Raw genomic sequence first — 25383 nt, 5'->3', positions numbered from 1 at the left:
TGAAAAAAAAAAAAGTCAGACACAAGCTAAGGGGGACAAGATCTGCTTCCTCAAAGCTAAAACAGAAATTACAGGGCAACTGTGAAATTGTCAAAAAAGGGGTATTCCCTTGTGGAGACATTTGCTCATGGTCACAATGGACACAACCAAAAAACCTTGATGTTTATGGCTTGTGTCAGATACATGCAATGTGCATCTTTGTTATCATATCAAAAGACACCTGTAGCATTACATCTGATTTTCAATATTTTGTTCAATTGTAGCCCCCCAACAAACTTCATTGTCTCCCCAACTACACTTTCTGACTGGAATGTTCTCTTAGGTGAATCCGACGAACTAATTTTATGCAAGCGCTTTTCAAATTCCAAGTATGATTTTCATCTCTGAAGCGATGACTCCCACAAAGGAGGAGAGGAGAGGCACGTAGTGGGTGTTCACAACTGGTGTCCCTTAGAGAACAAGCCATGAGCTTATGTCCTTGCAAACAGCCTAACAGCAAGCGGGTCTAGAAAATACCAGTCTGATGAGGATTACCATGTCGTAAAAAATGAATACGATATTACCAATGTTTCAGGGTTGGTTGGGGACAATGCCTCTACCCAAAAAGGAAAAGTAAACGGTCTTTTATCTAACAATGCCAGAATTTTTGGAAAAGAGATGTTTTTTGTAGGATGCTACCCACATGTACTAAACATTATGCCGAGAAGAATGTGCCAGGCCGGATTTGGGGCCAAGGGTGACATGAGCAACCCCCATATTTTACAGTTACTCCATAAAATATCTTGGCTCCATCATGAGCGTCCAAGCCAATACAAAGTTATGTATGTTTCTCTCGGTATTCTAAGTAAAGAGCCACCCCTTCCCCAGACATTCATCGACACAAGGTGAACATGTTATCATGAAACTCTCCAGTGGTATCTTAAGTATGGAAAAGCTTGTTTACAGCTCGCTGAGTGTCTCCTTGAAACATTGCCAAAATCAGATAGCCACCAGACTATTTGGCAAGATGTCATTGAGCTGAGCTCCAGTCCTATGATTCAAGTTGAAATCAAGTTTTTGTTTGAATTCCTCGATAAGTTTATCATCCCATCTCTGAATACATTCCAAGCTAGTGATGCAGAACTTGGATTCTCCAGTGGTTACCTAGCAAGGTTATGGCCAGCAACTGTTCTGAAGCACCATGAAACTTTAAGTAAAATTTTGATGTCTCCTGCAGAATATTTTCCTTTAACATCACAACAGGTGAAGATGTCATTGAAGGATCCAGCAGCTATTAACCATTTTCACAAACAAGTGCAGAGGCCAATGTTACCAGAAGCAATTAAAGTAATCAAAGATCATGGAGCAGATTAGGTAACTTTTCCCAAGTTGTTTGGAATGGGAACTGATCAGAGATACCAAAGTCCTTTCTGGCATTCAGTTTTAAAGCTTCTTGAAATTCCAGTCAAATCTGAAAATCAACAAGAAAAGTCAGTGAACAATCTCTTTCATGTACATGGACAGAACATTTTCACATTGGTGTCTAAGGATAGAGTTGGATTGATTAAATGGGCCACTCTTTGGAAATTGATGAAAACACAATTGCTCAGTGAGATCAAAGAAATTGCTTCATCACCACACAGCTCACTCATAAGTAAAGAAGCCACTCCAAACCTGTTTGAGTTCTACGCCAAGCACATTTTCAGTCTTCCAGTTAACAATGTTCTTGCTGAAAGACAGTTCAACCTTTCTCAACTGTATCTTAATGATAACATGTCAGAGTTATCAAAACACGCCCCAATCACATTTGTTGAAAATATTCTGCATAGTGGAAAAACCAACACCAGGACTACAGAAGCAGCACATGAAGTTCACGAAGAAAGAATGAAAGAATGTACCCAAATGCTCACCACAGACATTTTGCAAGAGGCAAAAAAGAACTTAAACAAGATTAGAGAAAACTGCACACATGGGCCACTTACTGCAAAGGATGTTTACCCTAGAGCTTGGGTAGAAAAGAATGTAAACAATAACTTACCAGAAACAATTCAGTCACTAAAAGCAGATGGTTGCAAAATTAAACTTCAATGGAAGGCTTCTGCCAAGGGAACATTTGCACTGGAGGGACAGAGGTCATTCAACCCAACAGTAATTGAGGGAGTTACCTGTACACCTGATGGACAAGTTCCAAGACTCATGCAGCTAGCGGCACTAAAGGTGTGGAACTATGGGAAGGAGCTACCAATTTATGATCTACCAAGAGAATGCCAGTTGAGTCTACATAATCTTCCAAATGTCTTCCAGCCTCCAACTACTCATCTTTCCACATCCCACATGTCTGAACATGTTACACCGTTGCCTGCACATGAAGAATAGAGTAGTCATGAGGGGTGGCTCAGTAATTTTTAAACGTTTTAGATTTGTACATATAAGAATTGATTTCACCGACCACTCTGCATGAAATAAATATATCTCAGCATGTATGCATTTTTACACACAGAGACACATCTATTAATTGATTAATATTTCCACACAACATGTTAGAATTAACCTGGTAAAAGCATGTTGTATATGCCATGTTAGTAAAGTGAACAAAGCTTAACATCTTAGTATATGTACATGTAGCATGTTATCTTTTTGGTTTACAATATTGCAACTGGTTTGACAGGGTAAAAGTAAAGTGCATGGTGCCAAAGTTGAGACATGCATGTACAATCATGTTGTATTGGATCTTGAATTAAATTAATTGATTACATTCAAAATGAACAGTAGGTATACAAAGCTGTAATGCATGACTGTAGCTTTGTAGAATATTGAACAAACACTGAATTGCTGTCACTTAATTTCAGCAGTTTAAGAACATAATCAATTTAATATTTAACTACACATAGATTATATCATTATAATGTTGCACATGTATAACTTAACATATTACTAGCAGTATGTAACTTTTAATGTGAAGAGAACATGACTTATGTGTAAGTGTTCTTGCATAATAAGCATAACACTTTGCACAGAAGGGCAAATCAAAGTGATGCAGCCAACGTTATGTTACACATAGTTAGTGTACAATGATTAACAGTAATAAATTAGAGTGGAACACTGGATCTGTTAAAAATGTGCCAAGTTTATTATCCTGTCTTTCCTTATTCTGTGTAAAAGATAAGTAATACCATTCTGACCCGTAATTAATCCTCTCTCCCCTTTAAACGTTTTTCTTCTACTATTAAATATATCTACATCAATGGAATTTTTCTAACATATACCTGAACTGGTCATTACAAGTTGTCTGTCAGGCAACTTGTAATGACCAGTTCAACAACCAAACTTTACCTGGACCTATACTAATTATTGAATATGCAGTGTGGTCAAAAAAGAATCAATGTATTGGTCAATCCTCTACATTCAAAGCGCCCAAAAGAAATGAGCATTAATTTGACAATCGATACCAGTCAAACATCATCTCCGTAATCCGTAGTAAGTACCAACGATTACCCGAGAAGTGATTGATAAATTGTTCTTGGTTCCTGATGACGATTAAACCGGAGTTCACTCTCGATCTCGAGTGGGCGATATTGAAAATAGGCTAATTGACCCTTTATCACCAACACGCCCCAAAATAGGGGTCAAGATAACTTAATTTATATTCTCACCTCGTGCATTGTGCGCTTGCTGTACTTTCGAGCTGCTCTGAGTACATTACATCAGTCTATATATTTCACTCCTCCATGGTATCTTGAGCGCGCGTCAAAAAAATGTGAATAACTTTCAAACGAACAACGATGGACTCCAAAACTCAGTTTGCCTTGAACACAATGCCCACTCCTAAACTTGTCCGTTTCGAAATTCCAAATAATAAACACCACGCACAATGAACGACTAAACAGTACGAAAAATTAGAATTTCTACCACTTAGTCGATGAAAAGGCAAAAAAATAAAACGGTTGAATCTTCATCTTCGTCGCAGTCTTCCCGGTTTATGTGTTAAACTACCAGAGACTTCGTGTTTTGACAAGATATTCAACGGCAAAGTTTTAAGAGCGTTAAGGAGAGAAGTAAACACAGGAAAGGGCCTATTCTGCGTATGTTTTCCTTGACTCACGTGCATACGCTGTTCCGTGAGGCCTAAATTTGGAACCAGCGGAAATATTTATGGTTATTTCACGGTTGATGAGCGCGTACGATTTTTATTCACCATGATGAATAAAAATCGTACAAGCGAAATAACTTATTTATTGTATACGTACCGAGATTCATAAGTGAACAGAACTCAAGATAAAATATCATTATTTTCTTTCAAAGGAAAAGGACGCGCGGTCAAGCCGCCTCACGAGAGTTGCACTGAAATGGCTTCCTTGTAAAATACTTTACATTTAAATTATCGAGCAAAAATGCCGTTAAAAGGCAGAACTAGTTAGAGCAAAATAAGACATCCTGAAAATATGTCGAAATAGTTCTACGGAAGTTCAAAATTTGAAATACAGAAGTAAAGACCCGAGACTTCACTCAGCTCTTAGGGAGTCAATTCATTCCTTTGTCTCGTCTCGCCTTTCAAAACAAGAAATTCGTGGAACAGAGCAACATCGTGTTTGGTCTTTTTCGTGGTGTTTTCATTTTCCTGTCCGTCTATGAACTCTTCTACTGATAAATCTGGGCTCTGAAAACGGTTAGTCTGATTTGAAGCCATCTTTCTAACGAAAAATGCGCCTGAGCTCTTAGAAATGTGCTATGATTGTCACTCACGAGGAGCGGCGAGCGAGCGACACGGTTTGTTCACAAGTAAAATAATAATATAGCCAATCGAGCGTCGATACGTCGTTTTTCACTGATGAAAAAAATCGTAGGACCAATCAGCTGGCTTCTCTGGCGCGAAGAGACTATTTTTATCTCGATGCTTTTTGGCGCGTAAATCTCGGTATGTATACAATAAAAGTAGATCTATTTGCATGCAAATGAACAGTCGCGCTCTCGACCTTAAAGAGATTTCGATTAGTTTTGGATAAGGACACATTTAGCCCGCTCAAGTGATTGTTCTTTTGCATCGTATGAATTTCTTGAGCGATTTAGAGGATTTAGGGCAATTTAGCTCTGTTTTAGTTCATCTGCTTTCTTCATAATCTTTTCCAAGATACGTGTCTGAGAAATGGCAACCAAACGAATCCACTGGAAGCAAAACGCTGTAAAGTCACTCCAGACGCCTCTATTACTCCAAAATTCTTTGTGTTTCACAGGCGATGATGTTACTTTACGCTAGGGTTTTTCATTCTAAGGTCGTGTAAAGTCTTCTTATTCCGTACTAAAGGTTTGGTGAGAGCCTTCGGATAACGCGTTACTCGGATATCGCGATACCCAAACCGTTAGAGCTTTCAAATTATGGTTCAACCATTAACACTCAGGGTAGGTGACTGCGGACTGCTCCTTAGGATATTTCATACCCTTCAGTGTACGGTAAATGTCGCCTCAATAAAAGTTGGACGTCAAGGGCAATTAAAACATATTTCTCTTTTTAAAAGAATCTTTATAAAGAAAAACGAACTTTCAAATAGGATTAAGGTCTTTTGGGTTTTTTTTTATTTTATTTCATTACATAAAAATATCGGTTCCGTTGGTTCAAAGATTCCGGGGGTTCACAGTTTAGTAACACCCACATTTTCCCTTTAAGTTTTTATGATGCGCCAAGCACACTGTTTAAGATATTTCTGCAAGGAAAAGCTTTCTTTTTTCACGTGCTATCCTGAAATGATTGTTAGACGTTTATCGTCTACTCTAGTATTACGAAACAAACATTAGGAAGCACCGGGAATTGGGTCAAGATCAGAATTCTTTTGTTATCATCACGCACTCATTTCGACGACATATGTGGCTTCGCTTTCCATAGGAGACAGTAGCCACAAAAAGTGCTGAGAAATATTCTTTCAGCCTTACAGGTTCTCCATAAATGCCTAGACAGCTGCGCCTGATTCTTTAACCAAAATGACCAAGTAAAATTCGAAGCTATTCGAAGAAATTGTAACCAAGCGTCGAACGGCTAAAGATATTCCGAAACAAACAAGAGCCAAGAGCGAGGAATATAGGGTAAAACTCAGCAGACTGCAATAGACATAAAGTTGTGGGTTGAGACGTCGTCGTTCGTATTCTATTGTTACATACACACTCACTCACCCACCCACTCACTTACTCACTCAGGACGACATTTTGGCTTCGAGGAGGGGCGGGGAGGGGGGGGGGGCTATTATAGTTTGTACATTTTTTGACCTCACTAGGCCAAGGCCACATCTCCTTTGCAGGAGCCCATGTCAAGGGGAATTTATCTTCCCTCCCACGCCATGTAAGACACCCTGAAAATCTTGCGTAAACTTGATGTTCCTTCCTTTCCGCAAAACCACACCAGCTCTCCAGTTAATTTTCAAACCTCTCTAGAAATTTCACACCTCCCCTAAAATGACTGATACAATTTTAAAAAAATTTTCCTCCACAAATTGAGATGAAACTTCGTGCACTAGTGGCAGTTAGCCAAACTGTTCGAGGAAGGTCACCTAATTTTTATCGAACCACTCAGTCTATTAGGTTTATTATATGGCGGAGGGAATCATGGTTCTGTGAAAGTTAAAGAATGCGGAGTGAGCACAAGTGGAAAGTGTGAGTGATACATATGATATTGTTGGTAAACTTGCACCAACATATCACTTGAAAAGAAATGGTGTAACGCGAGGGAGACAGAGGGCAACAGCTTTAGCTTTTTATAGCAGGAGCACGAAATTCAATGCATAGATTCCATTAAGAAAATATGATTTAGTGTGTTGTTGGTTTTTTTTTAACTGCAGAACTTCATTTTCATTAGAGAATGCTGCGATAAATGTTTGAAATATCTTTGCTTCTTGCATTATATACTTCTATTAAATGTCAACATGGTTTCATATTGAGCTCTGACCAAGCATCAGTCAAGGCATGGATGTTTCTGTCATCCCATACGAAGAGCGTCATAAAGCAGCAAACTGAAGCCACCTATTCCGTAATTGCAGGACTCATCAACGATAATAATATAAAGTAATAAATTATAGAATCAAAACAAAATTACATATTTTATGGTATAAACGCTAAAAAAGATCAAGAATCTAGGAATGACAAACCTAAGTCGCAGTCTACCTCTAGTTATTAGAGAGGATTTTTAAAACGATCTGTTCTCTCTTTGGATACTGCTGGTAGGTTACGTTTCCAAGTTTTCAGTTGGAGGTCTTCTTTACAACTGGAAGGTCTCGTAAAGTGGAATTCCAGTTGCAAGCCCTTTTGAAAATTTATTGATTCTGGCTTTTCAGAAGTTCTTTGGCTTAAACCTTCTTTGAGGTATATCTACGCTTGCAGCGGCGATGTGAGAAACAATAAACGCTGTTTGGATTTAACCTTGGTGATAAACTGTAAGCAAAATTGAGTATAACCACTGCCTTTAACAGGTGGTCCTACTCGTGTTGATTGTAGCTCTCCTTTCTCAAAGACCACCGTAAACAATTAGTGATCTCTGAAACCTTTCTGATCACAGAGGGTCTCAATGAGGTTAAGTGTTAACCGTAAAATGGCAAATAACAAATCAGTCATCAGGTATGAAAATTGTCAAATTTTAATCGTTAGTCGTAAAAGAAAGTTAACCGTACATTTTTTTTTTTACTAATTTTAACGGAAACAAATTAACCATTAGCGGTAAAATGGCCAAAAATGGACATTGCTAGAGGCAGGTCAGAGAGAGCTTGGCTGATAGATAGAATTAATTGTTAATCATACATACCAGGGAAAATAATTTTAATAAGTCATTGACCATCTGTTTCCAGGTCTTTCCATATCGAAGAAAAGCGAACTAACAAGCAGGATGATTTCACGACGCTTCAGTTCAGCCTAAAGAAAACTGGCAACTTGATCATTTCAATTAGCGTCTGAAACAGTTCGACTCGAGTGAATAAAGCGTTCATGGCTCGTGACTTTTGGAATTTTATGGTATCTGTGACAGGGAACCATTGGAGATGTGCAGAATTTAAAAGAAGAACGTTACAACAGGGTTTGTTACCTGTGGTTAACTTTCAGGTTCGAACTTTAATGACATCGTTTACAGCCTAACCGACCTCTCGAAGTCCCTTCCGCACTGAGGGGGCATCTAAAGCAAATCTACCAGGTAATTTTTCATAGAAATAACTCTTCTGGTATCAATATCCTTCTAGTATCCACCTATGAGGTGAATGGTTTTGTTTACGTCTAAACATATTGTGTTACCTTTGTTTACAGCGAAATATCCACTGCATGGTTTTAGTGTCGATCAGAAACGCGAGTTTGATAAAAAGTTATACGAAAGTAGAGTGACAGTGCTGATATGATATCATTTACGGATCGACTCTTGTCGAAAATTCTCCGGTTACGTTCTTTACCTCCTCGTAATTTTAAGATCCGAGAAACAATTGTTAGTGGAGAGTCATATTCATAAACTCTCGGGTTCGTTAAAGTTAGTTCGTAAGAGCTCTAGTGATGCTCTGAAATCGTTATGTCTTCGATCTCTATCACTACTTGTACTTAACAAGTTGAATGTTTCTTTGGTAGAGTGTCTTGCTCTTTTTTATGTGTACCCTAAAATTGGTGTCAGTCAGGAAGTCCCCTTTTCTGATCCACTTGTTTTTCCTTCTTGGTTTCCATCCCCTGTTAAAAACCGCAGAGATGGTGTAAAAAGATGCTGAAAACGGAGGCCTCTTGCAAATTATTGTGTAAAAAAGAGGTTTCCTCTGGCGATACTTTGACAAATCTATAACTGATTTAGCGAGCACAACTGGAGTTGCATCAGCCAGGGAACCTTCTTCAAACTTCACAATTAGGCGGGATGGTCGGGAAAGTCGCTTTGGAGCTTTTCCTTTGAACGAAATTTTCCCGGTGATGTTGATATAATCAACAATATCAAGAGGTTTCTTTGTGGGGTAGATGCTAACTTGCGGCGTAACATTGGCCGCTGTTCTAGATCTGGAGTGTGAACGTGACTTTCCGCCTTCTGTGTTTGTGTTTCTGACCACAGATTTCGTGCTGACGCTTGGCGGTGTGTTCGAATGGATAACCGGAGTTCTGGAACTGATAATCGTATCGCGGTCAATCTCAATGACTTTCGTAATTTTCCCTATGTTTGTGACTTGCTTCTGCGTTGGGTTGTCGCTGTTTTTTCTCTCATGTTCCGAGGTTCTGAGTCTTGACTGAGTACCAGCGACGGTAATGACAACAGATGGTGGTATGTTTTCTAATGTTTGCGCGCGAGTCGCTTTTGCCTCAGGCGCACATCCTAACACGCACGCAAAATTATATTTGGCGTTGAGTGAAAGAAAAACAAACATTCCGATCGCTACGACCAAGAGGATTGTGAACAAAATGACCAACCACCAAAGAAGGCATTTTTTTTGGATCTTGAAGCTAACGCTGTAGTGGGTTTTCATGTTACAGTCGATAGACGAAACTTACGTCGTTGATCGTATCTACTTCAGAATAACTTTGCCAGACACATTTCTGGCTAAAATAGCGCGGTGTCTGCGAGCCCACCTATCAGCGATTACGGAAAAACCTCACAGCCAATAACGACTGGATTTTCAAGAGAGTTAGCTGACCCCTATTCGTTTAAACTGACTTGTCGACAAACTTTCAAGTTTTACTACCCGTCATAGGGCGCCAGATTGATATCTCAAGGTCAGTTATTTTTTGAGACGATTAGCGACTTCTAGAACCTTCGCAAGTTGGCACCGCTATTACACTTTTGATCGATTCCTTCTGTGGAAGCATACCAATGAAAGGCAGGGAACGCGTTTGAAATTTTCCCGGAAAACCTAGCCCTGCTGTGAATGTGTACTATCATTGGTATTTCTCCTGATAAGCTGGGAAGAATTTAACCTTGACGAATTTCTGATATTTCTGCAAACAAGCTTAAACTCATTTATTCTGTCAGGCATACGGTCAACGAACTACTACGAATGGAGTAGACTACGCTTGCTTAATCGATTAATGGCACACTGATAGATGGGTCAACTCATTACCCCGAAATCAACGCACAGATTCTTCTAGTGAAGTTTCTGAAGACTTCTTCATCATTTGTCCACAGAAAAAGGATGCTAAGATTTAGTGAATACGCTTTGACAAACTTGCCTTAGCACATTAAAGAGATAGGGAGATCAATTAACCTTTCGGCAGATGGAAGAACCTTCATGTGTTGGCGTTTCTCACAGACCAGACAATAAAAGCTTGTGGTCACGACTCTGTTACGCACGCTTGTTTTCCAGGCGAACTTCTCAGCAATAACCACTTCAGCGACGGAGGAAAGTGGCCTTTGTACAGAGGAGGGGGAAAGGGCGGTAATATGTTGTTGAGAACATTTTAAATGCAAAGAAAGAAAATGCTTATGTTGTATTTAGATACGCATCAGACACAATCAAAATTACATCGGTCAAAAGGAAATCAGTAATCGGTGATTGGTGATTAGAATAACAGTGGCGACGAAACAAAAAGAACAAGGAAAACTGGGTTTGTAAGATTGAAAAAAATCTTTCGCTTTTGGCATTGAAGACCATTGAGGATCAAAAAGTCGAGCTTGTTGATAGTTTTTAATACAGTATTTCAGTCGGTGTTTCACTTCGCACGGAGACGTGCTGTAATGCAAGGCCTTTGCTATCGCTCAGAGGCATTGCAGAGAGTTTAAGAGAACTGAGAATGCACAGAGCGTTCGTCGGAGCTTGAAAATGGCCATCGTAAGGTGGAAGGTGTCCTTAGAAGTTCTCCTGTATTAAGTTGATTCAATGGCACTTTTATCTCTGAATAACCGATTCTTTCCTCTAACGGAGTCTACGGAAATGAATCCAGCATAATCATCTGTGTAGATATGGAAACACGCTTACCGCAAACATAAAACCATCAATTTATCACCTGATTGTGCTGACTGTTTTTTCTTCTCTTTCGAAAGACTACTTGAAAAAATTTCTCGAGACTTTGTGAAACAAAAACAAATTTGACATAATTACGCAAACGGCTGTGTAATTGACAGTACAAGGTCAAATATTTCTGTGTTCTGTTCGCTTAAACATGTTCCCAGAGGAGGCCAAAAGTGGGGGGGGGGGGGGGGGGGGGTTTGGTTTATGAGAGAAAAGCAACTCCCCATTGCCTTTGAAATTTCAACTTTAAATAGAATTCGGTTAAATTTGAAGAAGTTAAGGAAGTCATGATATTTCATCAACGATTTTCAGCTCAGTCGCAAAACACAAATTGTAAACGATAGCTTTAAATCGAAGACAAACCTGAAATTGTAATTTTATGATATGCTAAAAAAAGAATAAACCGGTTGAACCGAGTAAGCCTCAAAATAACAGGAGCAGTTGTCAGTAGAGAACTTCAAGGAAGAAGTGGACCAGCTGCATATACGAACATAACGAGATCTTTAAGGGATAACGAGATCCTTAAGGAAAAGGCGAAGAGGAAATTTCTCACGTTATCTTAAAACCACAAAAGAAAATTACACCTTAAAAGAGTTGATAGGTCAAGTTGATTAGTTTGAAATTAGCCAAAATAGATTGTTATCTGAGAGCGTCAGCTCCTTAGCCTGGATTTTCAATTCGAAAGGGGGAGGGATTTCAACGGATCGTATTTAATGAACTTCATCATTGACGGAGGCATGAGTTTGTTACGATCCTTCCCCGAAAAAAGAAACCAGACAGTCGCGTTTTAGACCGTGATTGCTTTTCGTGCATTTCGAAAAAAGTCTGATTGAAAACAAGGCACCTTAAAGTAACTTATTAAATAACTTCAAACAGCACCACTATTTTAATTTAGCTTGTTTTGATAGCAACTTGCGATGAATCAAGTTTCATTTGACCTCCGGATGAAAATAAAGCAAAGAAATAATTTTCGTAGGTAGTCTGTACCTTGAGCGATTGCTGAAAAAATTAAAGCTTCGAAGGGGTTCAAACCCGTGCCTCCAACATGCCCCAGGTACTAGTTAGGAAGTTAGGAGCCAAGAAAATTTTAGAGGATTCTTCACGGCCCATGGAGGAAGAGAACATTAGGACTTACCCACCACAGCCACCCTCCTTCTCACCCTCCCCTCCCCCACCTTCCCTTCCCCACCCTCCCCTCCCCTCCCCATCACCAACGCCCCCCCCCCGACCCTTCAGGTTCGAACTAACAATGAATTTCATTAATTCCAAGAACAAAAAAGAAATGGTTCGTGCTGCACGGAAAGTCGGCCCTGCCTCATTCATGCACAGTTCTAACTGATAAAGTTGCTGAAAATGATCTCTCGTGTTATCTCCTTTGACCACTCTTGTATTTGTAGCTAATTAAGTTGGGGATCATCCATTTGGAATATTTCAATCGATATCATTTTTCCCAAAGGAAAATTGAGAAAGGCACAACATAACATTCTTTGATCTTCTTTGTTTTTTTCCCTTAAATCGGAAATAATCATTTCTACATAATGTATTTTTGCGTTTTCTGAAATCTTATCTACTAGTGTGGTCAGCAGAGTCGCGCCTAAGTTACTGACAAAATTTCAAAAATGAAAATTAACTGGTCATTATACTGGAGTCTCTGCCACCCTTTTCAGTTGAAGACGGATAAACTTCACTCTGAGAGCCTCATTTGGGTTAGGTGTTCAGTCATTTTCCTTTGCTTGCCATTTCAAACAAAAATGAAAAGTGTTTGTTCACAACAGACAATTTGACACCCGATTTCCCAAAATACCATTCCTCTACTGTCTCAGGCTGTTCTTAGCCTGAATTCGTTATATGATTCTTCGATCTCCAAAACTACTCGAGTGTTTCAAATTCATAAACAGCTATTTTTGTAACACGCAAAATTGACTTTGACAAAGACGCCTTGGTACATGAAGTTATTATTGTTTCAACAAGAAGGAATGCCACAGGTATTGAAAAACTATAATTTGGCTTAAAATGGCTTAAAGGTGAACAATTACTTTCAAAACTGAAAATAGTAGCTCTTGGATGGGAATATTAAACGAAAGTAATTGCCCAAGATGCGAAGAAAAACTAAGACAGCATCAAAGTCATCAAACGGAGAACAGAGCCAGTCGCTAATAACAGGCTCCTTGAGGCCAGAAGTCTCTACAGATTTGATTCCACTCTAACACATGGTCATACACTTGTCAATGGCAAAAGCTGAAAATCATATTTACGGTTGAAATTGTCTTGCTAGAGAAAAAGAGAAATTAATAAGAACGTTGAACATTTTAAACCTGGAATTTAAGATCTGAATTGTGCGCTTCCTTCCGAGAAATTCATCTGATCAGGAAAGTATTTTTCTTTTCCGCTCTGGTAGATTTCAAAATTTTGCAAGACCCGAAGAATTCGTTACCAAGTCTCCCATGCGCTTCTGTTGTAATCTCTTGCAGAAGAAGTTTTTCTCGAGTTGACCCTTCACGCAATGTTGTGCTACATTTTTTTTGCACTTGGTGCCGTGATCGCCCTATTACTGGTCCTGATCTGTATTTTTGCGCTATATGTAGCTCGTTTAAGGCGCAAATTTGCTCACATACCATCTGCACCATTGACAAGGTGAGGTGTTTATTTTGTTCAACTTAAATCTTTTCTTTCCACTTCACTGCCCTTCGTTTTGGCTAAACCTGCCCTCTGAATTGTGACTGTATCTTGTGGCTAATTTAACCAGTGGGTATCATATTTCTTTGTACGCCGTTTGTGGCATATCGTGCGTGTACAAGGTTGAAAGGCCTGCATCGGTAAAAATTAGGAACTTTCTGCGACAGTCTTACGAGGACACAAAGATCGGAGAATTTACGCCGTCAAGTAACTGCGTAATTTCATACAGTCGGTAATGTATATGTACTATAAGATTTTACGCCGTTAACTAACGGCGTAATTTCTTTCAGTCGGTAATATACACACAGTAAGATTTAACGCCGTTAACGCACGGCGTAAAATCTCTCAGTATGTGCATAGACCGACTAGGTTAGTGGCTTAAAATCCTACAGTCTATAGCCTGACTGTGTTAGCAGGTAATTTAATGTAAACAACTAAGTTGAAAACGTAAATAAGCCACCGTAAAGAGTTAAAAGGCTGATATTTCGAGCGTTAGCCCTTCGTCATTCGCTCTGACGAAGGGCTAACGCTCGAAACGTCAGCCTTTTAACTCTTTACGGTGGGCCAATTTACGTTCTCAACTCAGTTGTTAACACTAAATTACCTGCTATACTCTCCCAGCGACGCAGCACAACAGTTTCTGTAGAAACTTACCCCCTTTATTCATATAGACTGTGTTTGTCACATATACGCTGTTATCTGATTACCGCGAAGATCGGGGAGGTGAGGGACCAACCCCCGCCGAAAATATATGTTGCAAGTACAATTGGTGAACCATTGCACATGAATTGAATCGCATTAAGTAAAGAGAGCTCCTTTTTAATTTGCGAAATTGTAAGTATTTTTAGAAGGAACTGGGTGTATTAAATACTAGTGCACAGGATGCGACTTTCTAAAGTGCGGTCTATGTGTCACTTCATTATAGTGCAACCGAATTTCCTGCGACACGAAGAATGACTCAGCAGAAGAGCTTTTGCTGCTATGATGACAACTCTTTGCATTTTGGACTTTCACCTCTTGCCTTTTGCACCTTATTACTGCCTAGGAATGTTCCCTTGTGGAGAAGTATGGGGGGAGGGGGGGAGGTCTACCTTAGCTTATCCTTTATCCCTCCTTTCTACCCCTCCTCAATCACTGTGTTTTTTCAAATAAGTGCCATGCCCTAATAACCGCTCTCCTCTATATAAGAATCCTCCCTAAGGCCATTAAAAGTCGAAGGTTTACGGTCATTTCGTTCCATGGTGAGATCGTTCAAAGTCAGATCTTTCCACTCAATAGTCAGATCGTTCCACAAAATAGTTAGTTCATTCCACATATATGGCATATTTTTTCTAAAGGAGTTAATGTGACCTGAGTACAGAGTAGCGTTCGGAACATAGACGAAAGTATTATCAGAACTGTTTACATAATAGTTAGAGCGTCTTATGTTAATTTCCGTGTGCATTGCGGAACGATATGAGAATTACCCACACAACAGCGAGAGCTTATGTTTGTCGATTTTTGACCACAATACAGAACAAAGGATATTCAATAAAGTACTACGTAGCCTGTGTGTCTTTCAGCGCGCTCGATGTAAAGTGGTTTTAGATTAAACATTATCATTTGCGAGAGAAACCTGTTCTGGTTTACGCCTGTTTCCGGCGCTACTTGTCGAGTTCCAGCGCTACGTTTGAGTTCGCCACTAACATGCCGAATTCGTTGGCTATACGTCAATTCCCAGTTTTGAGTTCGTTTTTATCCATACACCACGAGCAATATCTATAATTTATACTCCCTATCTCAGTTTTAACCCTGTTGTCGTAAAAAAAATGAAGCTTTTTGCTTCATTGTGTTTTGAAGCATTATACTTAGAGCAAGGTCCACAGCAGCTTATTCTATTTTGTGAAACGAAACGAAACTAGGCGAGATACAATGAAACTAAAGGAATAATGCAGATAAATTTTCTAATAAGTTAAAGATAACTTTCACAAGGTTTTTGGAGTAATCGTCAATTGATAAGAAGGATTTTTATTCATTTCGCGAAGTAGTAATTTTTAGAAGAGTTACTATTTTGCGAAGTCGACCATTTTCACCCTGTGGTGACAACCCGACTCTTTCATGTCACAAAAAAAAAAAAAAAAACATTTTAACATTACAAATTAGTGTTTCACCAAAGATGTTGGCCTTCTCTTATTTCTTAAACCGTATAAAATACATTTCGCAAAATAGTAATTTTAGGAGAGATATTATTTTGCGAAATGGACTATTAGTCGATTGAGGGGGGGGGGACGACTACTAGTCGAGGGAGGGGGGGCGGAGGGGGGCTGGAGAGCCAAGAAACAAGTTAAGTACTGAATTGCATCAGTTGCTTTATGTCTCTCTCAGAAACTTAAGGAGGCCACAAGAAAGGAAATTTGAGAGGAATTTTTTACAAAAGCATTCCCACCATACAACTCTATACACAATGTATTTTTAGTGTCTTCTTTTTTCAATTTTTTTAAAGTTTCTTTGCTGGGCACTTGAAAGACATTATTGCATGCCATGATGCAGGAAATCCCATTAACAGCTTATTTCTACAGTGGTAAGTAACTCCTTGCATCATAGTGTTTAGGAGTAAATTCTAATTACTGTTCTATTGACAGTGCTTAAGATATGAGCCAGTTTTAGGTTTAATCATACTATTTCTAAAGGTCTTGGGAGAATTAAAGAAGTTTGAAAGAGTGACAAAAATTTGAACTTCATAACCATAACTTTGCTTCAAGATCTCCTTTAGAAGGTGATCATTCCTTTTTTCTTTGGACCTTACAACGGTGCATGTGTTTCAGGGATGATATTGTAAAGAGAAATTAGATGCTAGTCACTCTTTGGGGTTAAAGGGTTAAGCACTTTCGTAAATGTGATTTCAGATTTTAGATCAGAAATAATTTTTAAGTTGAAGTTGACCTAATGGCAAATTAATTTGTAAGTTTTTACTGAATTATTCTCATGATTTGTTTGTTCTTTTGTTTATACAGGCATATCGAATATGGTGCAATTTTTGTTTGTTGGTTTATGCATTTCCCATTTATTGTGGTAACTGATCCAGAGATGGTGAAGGTACTTGTTGAGCAAATGTAACATACAGATTAATGTATATGTATATCAATTTCATTGCAACTCATACAGTCCACCTGAAACAAATTGATTACATTTCATGGTAGCATTTATTGGAAACTATATAATCAGGACATAGAAACTCCTTGGAATTAGACTAACAAATGTGGAGGGTGTGATAATTTTCATGACTTTGGTATTTTAATTCAGTTATTTTGTGCTGTCCCATGTCTTAATCAATTAACAGTTCTTCAGCTTTTTTAATCATATTCAGGAAATTAGCAATTTCCAAGAATTACCTCTCATTTATTAATAAATATACAATGATTAATGTCAACTTTTTTATGCACTTATGCATGGAAACAAAAATTTGTAGTTACTTGCATAGCTAGGAGAGTTATTTTTCACTTTTGGTTGATTCTTCAAGCTTGACATCCCTGCATAGGTCTTCCAGATTGTAGGCTAAAAAAATTTTTCCTTTCAATTTTTCTTAGGACATTCTTGTTGTCTCTAACCTCCCAAAGCACTTCTTAGCCTATTGCAATCCTTACTATCTCTTTGGGCAAAGGTAAATTTACTTTATTTTATTATGTTTAAGTTTGATTCGAATTTTATAGCTATACACTCCCAGACATAATTAGTTTGGATATCACTTCTCCTGAACAATGTTTACCTTGGAATAAGAGAGAGCTTGGTAAAGAAATAGAGAAAGATGTTTTTCTTCTTAACATGAGCGTGGGACAAATAAAAAATTCTGAGTCCCCATGAGGAATTTAACCTCAGACTTTTGGATTCCCAGCACCAATGCTCCAATGCTCTACCTGCATACTGTTAGGATGAGTGTCTATGATATTCTAATTCTCCCTCTCCCTCACTCAATGTTGTTAATTCCCAATGTCTCTGAGTCATCTTGTAGACCAACATTGAGAGAGGCAAGGGAGACAGTTAAGGTGTCCCAACAAATGTGCCTGGGAGTGTAATTTTTATTGTGGTTTAATTGTCATGTTTCTGCCAGAGCAAGGGACTCTTTAACTTAAAAGTATAAGAACATTGCAGGTGTTACAGACCATGGTTTGGTCAGAAATGGAAGTAAAGAATCTCTGTTTGTCCTCTTTGGTATCTATAGGACAGACTGAGAAAAGTTTAAGGGGCAGGTTCTTTTCTTCTAACTCATAAACATGATATTTTACTGGGGATAGTTAATTTCTACCAAGGCTCACAGGTGTTGAAGTTTTGGTATTCCCAAAACTGTCTTGCCACTACTGCTTAGGTTAAAGTGTTCATTATATACTGCAAAGATTTCTTTCATATATTCACATCTCAGTTTTGTTGGGCTGGTTTCCAGATGAAAAGTTGTGTTTTTAAACTTTACTGGCCAAGTTTACCATGTTGTATTCTTGGCTTAGAGACACTTTACTGTCACAGCACATCTCTCCACCCAGGAGTACAAAATTAGAATGCTGATGATGATTTAATTTGTAGGCTTTTGGGACCTTAAAAAATCTTTGGGTGGAAAAGAGGGGATGGGGGGACAGGGTTAACCTGTTACTGAGTGTATCCATCCAAGGGGGATAGTGGTAGCATATCTGAATCAGTTTTTTATGCAGACTTTTTACATGTGAAGTCAATACTGCAATACGATGTGCATTTTTTTAGATTCCTTGGTAATGGTCTGGCCACCAATGTGGATAATGAGGCCTGGAAACAAAGACGTGCCATAATGAACCCAGCTTTTCACCGCAAGCAAGTATTGATAGTTAAGTAGTAGGATCTAATTTTCTAGAAACTTTTTGGGGGTACCCCAACCCTTTCACTTCTAAATCTAAACATTAGTTCCCCATATTGTCTGCCATACTATCTTATAATTTTAGCCTCAAAAATATGGTGCTAAATCAAACCATATATACCCCCATTAAACATTTTCCTTTCTTCTCAAACCTTTTCTGGGTGAAGTTTTATTGCTACTGTAAGGAGAAACTCCTTTTTGATCATCCTTGGGGGTGAAAGGGTAGATTACATTGGCTTACAGTTTTCATTAAGTCCACCTGAATCACTATCATGAATAATGATAATGCTTTCTGCTTAGCTGTTTTCATACTTTTTAAAAAACAGCTATTTTTTTGTATTATTGTAAGGGTTGAAATGCAAAGTTTAGAAAAAGAATAAGTAATCCTTGTATTGCTAGTGTCTTAAGTATTGTGAGTAATTTCAGTTTTGTAAGCAATGATGGTGTGAGAGAAAGATGTTTTTCGTCTTGTCACAGGCATGGCACAAGGAAAAAAATTCTGAGTACCTATGACGAATCGAACCCCAGATCTTCCGATTCCCTGCTCCAATGCCCTATCACTGAGCCACAGAGACTCTATGGTGAGCGAGGCCATTACGAAGTCCACGTATGATTCCTCATGGGTACTCAGGATATCTTCTTTGTCCTATGCTCATTTCAAAAAAGTTATTTATGTTTATTTCTAGTATGTTTCATATTCTTAATTAATAATATATGTTTCTTGCTGCTACATTTGTAGATGTACAGTGAAGAACTTACTTTTCAGAATTTTCCTGAGATGTAATATGCACATGCTTCACTCTATCCTGTTTAAATCACTTTCTCATTGACAGGTACCTTAAAGATTTGATGAGTTCTTTTAATGCCACAGCTGATCTCCTCATTACTCATCTGGGCAAAATGGCTGATGGGAAAACAGAAGTTTGCATACTTGAACAGTTTGGTCATGCAGCTTTGGATATCATTTGCAAGGTAACACCTGAGCTGGTCCTATGTCGTAAGTGATTCAGAACACATTTAGATGAAGCATTTTGAAAACGAACTTAACTTAACACAGCAGCCAATCAGATCAAAGGGTATTTTTCATAAAGAACCAATGATAAATCAAACAGATTCAAGCCGGGGAAATTAAAATGCCAGCATGAGAAGACTAACTCAGCCTTTGTTTATGTGATGCAATGTATGCTTACATACTTGATAGCCTCTTTTTATAGCTTTTAAGGAAAGGTATTGATTTTATTTTCAACAAATTCAGGTTTAGGTTGAAAATTTGGGATTATCACTTGAGTAGAATATCAACAGTTGTTTTCCAAATATTAGGATGCATTTAGACCAATCATTGAACGACCAAGATATTTGTGATTATCATGAATTTTGTCCACTAAGGTGTATACACTGCCTTAATGGTGTTAATAGCTAAACTTCAAACAAGCCCGAAGTCTCCAAGGGTTCCGGCGCCAGACCCTTGGAAAACCTCTCCCCCACTTGTCCCAAATCGTCTCGTGGGTGGAGAAACGTGTGTCCTAGCTGCGGCGCGAATAATAAGGGTCTGCTCGTAGGCTAGAGGAAATTGATGAAAAAATATCTGGACGCAGGAGTAACTAGGATTACTTTGTTAATTTTTTTAAATGTTTTAAGGAGCATCATCGTTTTGAATTCTTTGTCGTTGTGTAGGTTGCTTTTGGCATGGACGTAGATGTAATGAGTGGAAAGGATACAACATTTAGAGATGCAGTTTCTCTGAGCTTTGAAGGAGCTCACGTTTCACAAATGAGCATTTTTCACAAGGTATTTCATTCGTGCCATGGCGCCACATAGATTAATAAATCAGTAAATAAATCGATACAGTGCTTCAAGTTGCCACCTTTTTGGCTAGGGGAAGGTGTGCAGTTGCTAAGATATTTACATTAATCCGAATATGTTTAAACCAGTGGCACATCAATGATTCTACTCTTTGGTTTATTTACATTTTTTCAGTGGAACATTTTCCAATATCCATACCAATGGCGCGTGATAAAGGCAGTAAAGTTTTTGCGTGAAACTGGAAGGAAAGTCATTGAAGCAAGAAAGCATGCCATGGCAAGAGGAGAAGAGGTCCCTGATGATATATTACAACGAATTATTCAGCAGCAAGGTTAGTTTTGTTAGGTGTGTGATCAGTATCTCAGTTGCTGAGTTGGTGAGTCACTCAGTCAGCCAATGTGTAAGTCAGTAAGTAAGTCAGTTAGTCAGTTAGTCGGTAAGTCAGCCAGTTTGCCAGTGTGTCGGTCTGTCAGTTAGACAGTCACTCAGCCAGTCAGTTAGTCAGTCCGTCAATCAGTCAGTCAGTTAGTCAGTCAGTCAGTCAGTTAGTCAGCCAATCAGTTAGTCAGTCGATCAGTCTGTCATTCAGTTGGTCAGTCAACTAGTCAGTCAGTCAGCCTTTCAGTCAGGCAGTCAGTTATTCTTTCAATCAATCAATCAGCCAGTCAGTCAGTCAGTTAGTTTATTAGTCGGCCAGTCGGTCGGTCGGTCGGTCGGTCGGTCGGTCAGTCAGTCAGTGTGTGAGTCAGTCATTCAGTGTGCAGTCAGTCTGATAAGTATTCTTTTTTAATTTTCTAGAATCAGTTCCAAACCTTGAAATTGAGGACATGTTGGATGATTTCGTTACTTTCTTCGTTGCTGGTAAGACACTTCGCATGTAAATCAGTTGGCTTAAAAACTCTTATCATCTCTCCACGCAGCAGACACATATTCTCGGTGTGTACTTACTATTTTCATTACCATCTTTCAAGGTCACGAAACTACAGCCAGTTTGTTAAGCTTTTGTGTTCTTGAGCTGGGAAATCATCCGGAGATAGTTGACAGGTAAGACTTAAAGACCAACCAATTTTGACGTGGAGGGAACCCCGGAAGTGGTTGGTTACTTGGGTGGGGTGGGGGGTGGTAGTTGTTTGAAAGTTGATGTGAAAGTTAAGTTGAATTGTCGAATTTTAAACTAAGATAATTTTTTGAACACTCCTCAAGTTGCCATATACCATAAAAATGTAAGATGACATTTGGGTCCTTCCCTCCATGCGGCTTCAGAGCTCAGTTTAAAAAACTGCGAAAATTCGAAGATGAAATAAACGATGTCGCAGATGATGTCTATAACTCCCTGACCATACGCAATCTTCTGTTCACGTGCTTACATACTGTGACAGATTGAGGGTATTGAACGATGTGCACGATCAGGTCGGGAAACCTCTGCAAAATATGTTGCGTATAGAAACCTATCGGGTTTCAAATATAACTAGTACTTCTTTAAACTATGGATGGTAGTGGTAGCCAACGTGTATCTAGAAGGCTGAGGTCATGTCCTGGCTGATTTTTAAGAGTTTTTTCTGAGTTTTCTTTAACCCTTTAGCTTCCAGATCAAATTTGCAAATCTTTTTACTGTCAACGATACAATTCTAATAATGTTTGTTCAGAGAATTTAGTATTGGATCAACTAGCTATCTCTAAATTAATATTTTTCTTTATTCTCATCATTTATCTGGTGGGTATTGTATTGATATTGTAAGAAGAAATTCTGTCTTGGTCACTCATGGGGGAGAAAGGGTTAACTTCAGTTTGTCTGTAGGAATGTCACAAACAAACTACGTTACATCGTAATCTTTTCTTTTTTTCTCGTCCAGTTTGTTGGAAGAAATACATGATGTTCTGGGACCTAAACAGCATGTTGCGTTTGATGACCTGGCTAAACTCAAACAACTCGGGCTGGTAACGCTTCCCTTTTTAGCAACCTTTTTTCAACCAAAAAAAGAAAAGAAAACACACACAGATACTAGTGAATTCACGAGACTGCTAGGGATCGTTGGTTGGTCAGTTTTTGGATTAAATAGTTCATGGCTTGTAGCTACAGTTTAGCCGTTTATTAGCGCATTTTAAGAATTCTCTTACGAAGTTGCCCGCAAACTTATAAGAGAAATGAGTCGAATTGAAAAACATAGAGCTTAACGACGAGTGGAAGTACTTTCCCAGATGCCTCTGAACAATTTTTAATTTACTGTCGAAAGTAATCCTGAATTGTATTGTTTTTGCATTTCTTCGAGCTTTGATTGCTCCTGAAAACTTGCACCATCTTCTCAACCAATTAGATACAAAACTAAAACCAAACGCCACTCTTTCACTCCTGTTTTCCCGCGTTTAAGCTGTTTACTGCTTATTTTTGCTCTGAGTTGTTGCTCTGACATTGTCCTTTGTTCCGATTGGTCGTGGTGATCGCTTTAGTTTTGTTTTCTTGGCGCTCAATCGAAAAGCGCTGTACATGTTAGACGTAAAAGTTAGGTCAATTAGTTAATAGCACTTCCTTTTTAAACTTTTTTTTATGACTACGTCGCCAACATGAGTTATGATGATATGTATCCGCCATAGATCATGACTTTATGTGCTTATCACTTTTGATAGGTACTGAAAGAAACCTTACGTCTATACCCTGCGGGAGGTTCTGGTTCACTACGAATTTGTGAAAAGGATAGAGAATTTGGAGGATACAAAATACCTGCCAACGTTCCTATCCTGGTATAGTATTAATTGTCTCTTCATAATGCAGTTTCTCTGTCTTTATCTCTATCTCTGTCTCTGTCTCTATTTACGTCTTGTTAGCGCAAATGTCAAATTTACTTCAAATAATTCAATTGCTCCTTCCCCTTCTGTTGACGAGAATCGGCCCTCATCTCAATTTTCATAATTTTCGTAGCTTTCCCACAGGGTTGATGGACTCACGAACGCTTTTGCAATTATCGATGTACATATTTCACAATTCACAGAATGACCTAACACTGCTCAGAACACTATATCAAATATTCTCAGTCAAATTTTCAATTTCCTTTTCTACGTAAATCAATTAGTAAAAACAACGACCGCTTAATGCTAGACTATTTGAGTTGTGCAATTTTTTCTTTAAAGCTTTTTAATTTTTTAGAACAAACTTTTCGTTTCACTTCCTCCTTTTTCTCCCCCAAACGAATAAGGTTGTGCTTATTAATTTGTAGATAAGCACCTTCGTCAGCGGCCGATCTCCTAAGTACTGGACTAAGCCTGAGGAATTCAATCCTTACAGATTCGACGATGACTCAGAAGAATTCAATAGGTATTTAGTGCTACTCTTCACAAGCTGGTTAGTTATATTCGTCTATACAAAAATGTTACGGTGACCTTTGACGCAAATACGCTTGTGGAATTAAACGAGAACCTATCCACATTTCTCTTTTTGTGTATGATGTTCAATGTACGCCATTAGGACCTACAATATACAAGTGAACGGAACTATGGGACATGAGAGTAAACCGACCATGTTGTTGTAAGTTAAGTTGTGTTCAGAGTCAATCCTATTGTTTTGTTGGTCATCCGACCCCAAACAGCACATTGCGTATGACCGCCATGTGCAATAAAAGGTTGATTCGAACGCGAGAGTAACAGTCGTTCGTGTTGCGTGATCATCGAGGGGGGTGGGGGGGGGGGTAGTCTTTGAAAAGGACTTAACTGTCGCTGAAAAGTGAATATGACAAGTGAGGTTTCTTATGACAGGACTTAAAAGCTTCAAGGATTAATTTTCGCCTCATACAACGACCACAGTGACTTCGTCAATATTTAACCCTCAGGCATTATCTCCTATATACAACGCAACTGTATATGTTTCAAATGAAAAGGGAGCTTCAAATTAATGTGTGAGGAATTTTTTTTTTCGATGCCGCTTTTAGGTCTCATTACAATTACTTCCCGTTTTCACTTGGACCCCGGAATTGTATCGGACAAAACTTTGCGCAGGTAAGACAACTAGGGAGTATCCGGTTATGTAAGGGGGGGGGGGAATCCCTTATGATCCCTTCTCTTTTGCGATGATCTTCGATCTATCGTACTTGTCAAACAACCAAACACACCTCTAAATGCCCACAAGATACTTATGGTAGGACCCCCACGGGAGGATCCTGTTTCTCAGTGCGCGTTTCATTTATTTTTCAAGAGGAGTTTGTAAGCTTGAACAGAACAAGTTGACTTGTATCAAAAAGGGGTTAGTGGTAAGAATTGGTTTTAATCTCTACATTATCTTGTTTTCTTTTAAAATTGTAGAGCGACAAGGGAGAGAGCAATGTAATTAATAAGAGATTTTATCAAACGATTTTCGACATATTATCGTCACACTAATGAACAGGAGAACAGCCCCGTTTCGCGCCACTTCCTTTCGTTAGTTTATTTCATGAAGCTTTTTCTCCTTTGAAAATTGTCTGATTATTGCCTCTTGTTTTGCCATCAAACAGATCGAAGCCAAGGTTTTGCTGTCACGCTTTCTTCAGACGTTCAAGTTTTCTTTGGTACCTGGACAGTCACGCGATATTCTTGAAAGAGTCACGCTTCGACCCAAGGATGGCGTTATGTGTACTTTGACTAAGCGAAATTAACCTACTTGTCGAGCTCTCGCTATAATGGTTCGGAAGCAGCTCCCAGAAATTCCATTTGTGAAGAAAGCGGGTCCTTCAATAAAATTGCTGCATATAAAGCATATTTTAATGACCTAGAAAGACTGAGGACATCTCTAATTAATTAGTAGCAACAGGTAATCATGCAATATATTTTTACGGTGCTTTCACAAAGTTTTGTGAAATAACTAGTTTAGAGTCCTTGAAATAAATTAAAATGAAATGCTACGTTACTGAAACGAGCTTCAAGGCACTTGTCTTTCTTGTACACCTCTCTTCTGCGTCTCCTCTGCTTTCACCTTTTGTTACCACGCAGACTCGACGACCAGTCAGTCAATAAGAATGAACATAGCATGTAATTTTCGCTGCGGAATACTTTCAGAAGAAAACGCACCATAAGCAGCGAAGGCGGGAATCCTAAGGGAAATTCGAGGGCATATCCCTAAGTAATTGTATATTTCTAGGCGCGCAGAAATGCCAGACAATCCCAAGGGTTGGA

General features: G+C 38.8%; 3 protein-coding genes and 1 pseudogene across 4 annotated transcripts in view; 3 read left to right on the top strand and 1 right to left on the bottom strand.

The window, feature by feature from the left end:
• The window catches only part of LOC149041442 (uncharacterized), a 3204-nt pseudogene extending 107 nt beyond the window's left edge, over positions 1-3097 (top strand). The window contains exon 1 of the transcript XR_016179321.1: positions 1-3097. This exon is cut by the window's left edge and continues 107 nt beyond it. The product of XR_016179321.1 is annotated as an uncharacterized LOC149041442 (transcript).
• On the top strand, positions 1378-3097 carry LOC149041443 (uncharacterized). The gene has a single exon (XM_089214065.1). The coding sequence runs from the start codon at positions 1378-1380 to the stop codon at positions 2353-2355; it is 978 nt and encodes a 325-aa protein (XP_089070191.1). The 3' UTR covers positions 2356-3097.
• Positions 3098-7580: 4483 nt separating this feature from the next.
• On the bottom strand, positions 7581-11327 carry LOC113668157 (uncharacterized). The gene has a single exon (XM_027184034.2). The coding sequence runs from the start codon at positions 9429-9431 to the stop codon at positions 8523-8525; it is 909 nt and encodes a 302-aa protein (XP_027039835.2). The 5' UTR covers positions 9432-11327; the 3' UTR covers positions 7581-8522.
• A 2023-nt stretch (positions 11328-13350) lies between these two features.
• On the top strand, positions 13351-25123 carry LOC113668135 (cholesterol 24-hydroxylase). Its single transcript, XM_089214057.1, has 15 exons — positions 13351-13544; positions 16069-16146; positions 16580-16661; positions 17153-17226; positions 18315-18401; positions 19278-19416; positions 20119-20232; positions 20422-20578; positions 21046-21108; positions 21219-21291; positions 22101-22185; positions 22873-22986; positions 23460-23557; positions 24168-24234; positions 24726-25123. The coding sequence occupies exons 1-15, from the start codon at positions 13414-13416 to the stop codon at positions 24864-24866; spliced, it is 1503 nt and encodes a 500-aa protein (XP_089070183.1). The 5' UTR covers positions 13351-13413; the 3' UTR covers positions 24867-25123.
• Positions 25124-25383: the final 260 nt, after the last annotated feature.

The sequence above is a fragment of the Pocillopora damicornis genome, chromosome 8 (genome assembly GCF_964200805.1).
Source record: "Pocillopora damicornis chromosome 8, jaPocDami1.2, whole genome shotgun sequence".
Classification (NCBI taxonomy): domain Eukaryota; kingdom Metazoa; phylum Cnidaria; class Anthozoa; order Scleractinia; family Pocilloporidae; genus Pocillopora; species Pocillopora damicornis.
Note: the sequence above shows the minus strand (reverse complement) of the source record. Positions and strands in the feature narration are given on the sequence as shown.

Bases quoted from the DNA above. Each gene is read 5' to 3' on its own strand.
- LOC113668135 (XM_089214057.1), top strand. From the start codon at position 13,414: ATGTTGTGCTACATTTTTTTTGCACTTGGTGCCGTGATCGCCCTATTA. The intron at 20,233-20,421 runs GTATTTCATTCG...ACATTTTTTCAG, and splicing joins AAATGAGCATTTTTCACAAG to TGGAACATTTTCCAATATCC. The intron at 23,558-24,167 runs GTATTTAGTGCT...TGCCGCTTTTAG, and splicing joins GACTCAGAAGAATTCAATAG to GTCTCATTACAATTACTTCC.
- LOC149041443 (XM_089214065.1), top strand. From the start codon at position 1,378: ATGGGAACTGATCAGAGATACCAAAGTCCTTTCTGGCATTCAGTTTTA.
- LOC113668157 (XM_027184034.2), bottom strand. From the start codon at position 9,431: ATGAAAACCCACTACAGCGTTAGCTTCAAGATCCAAAAAAAATGCCTT.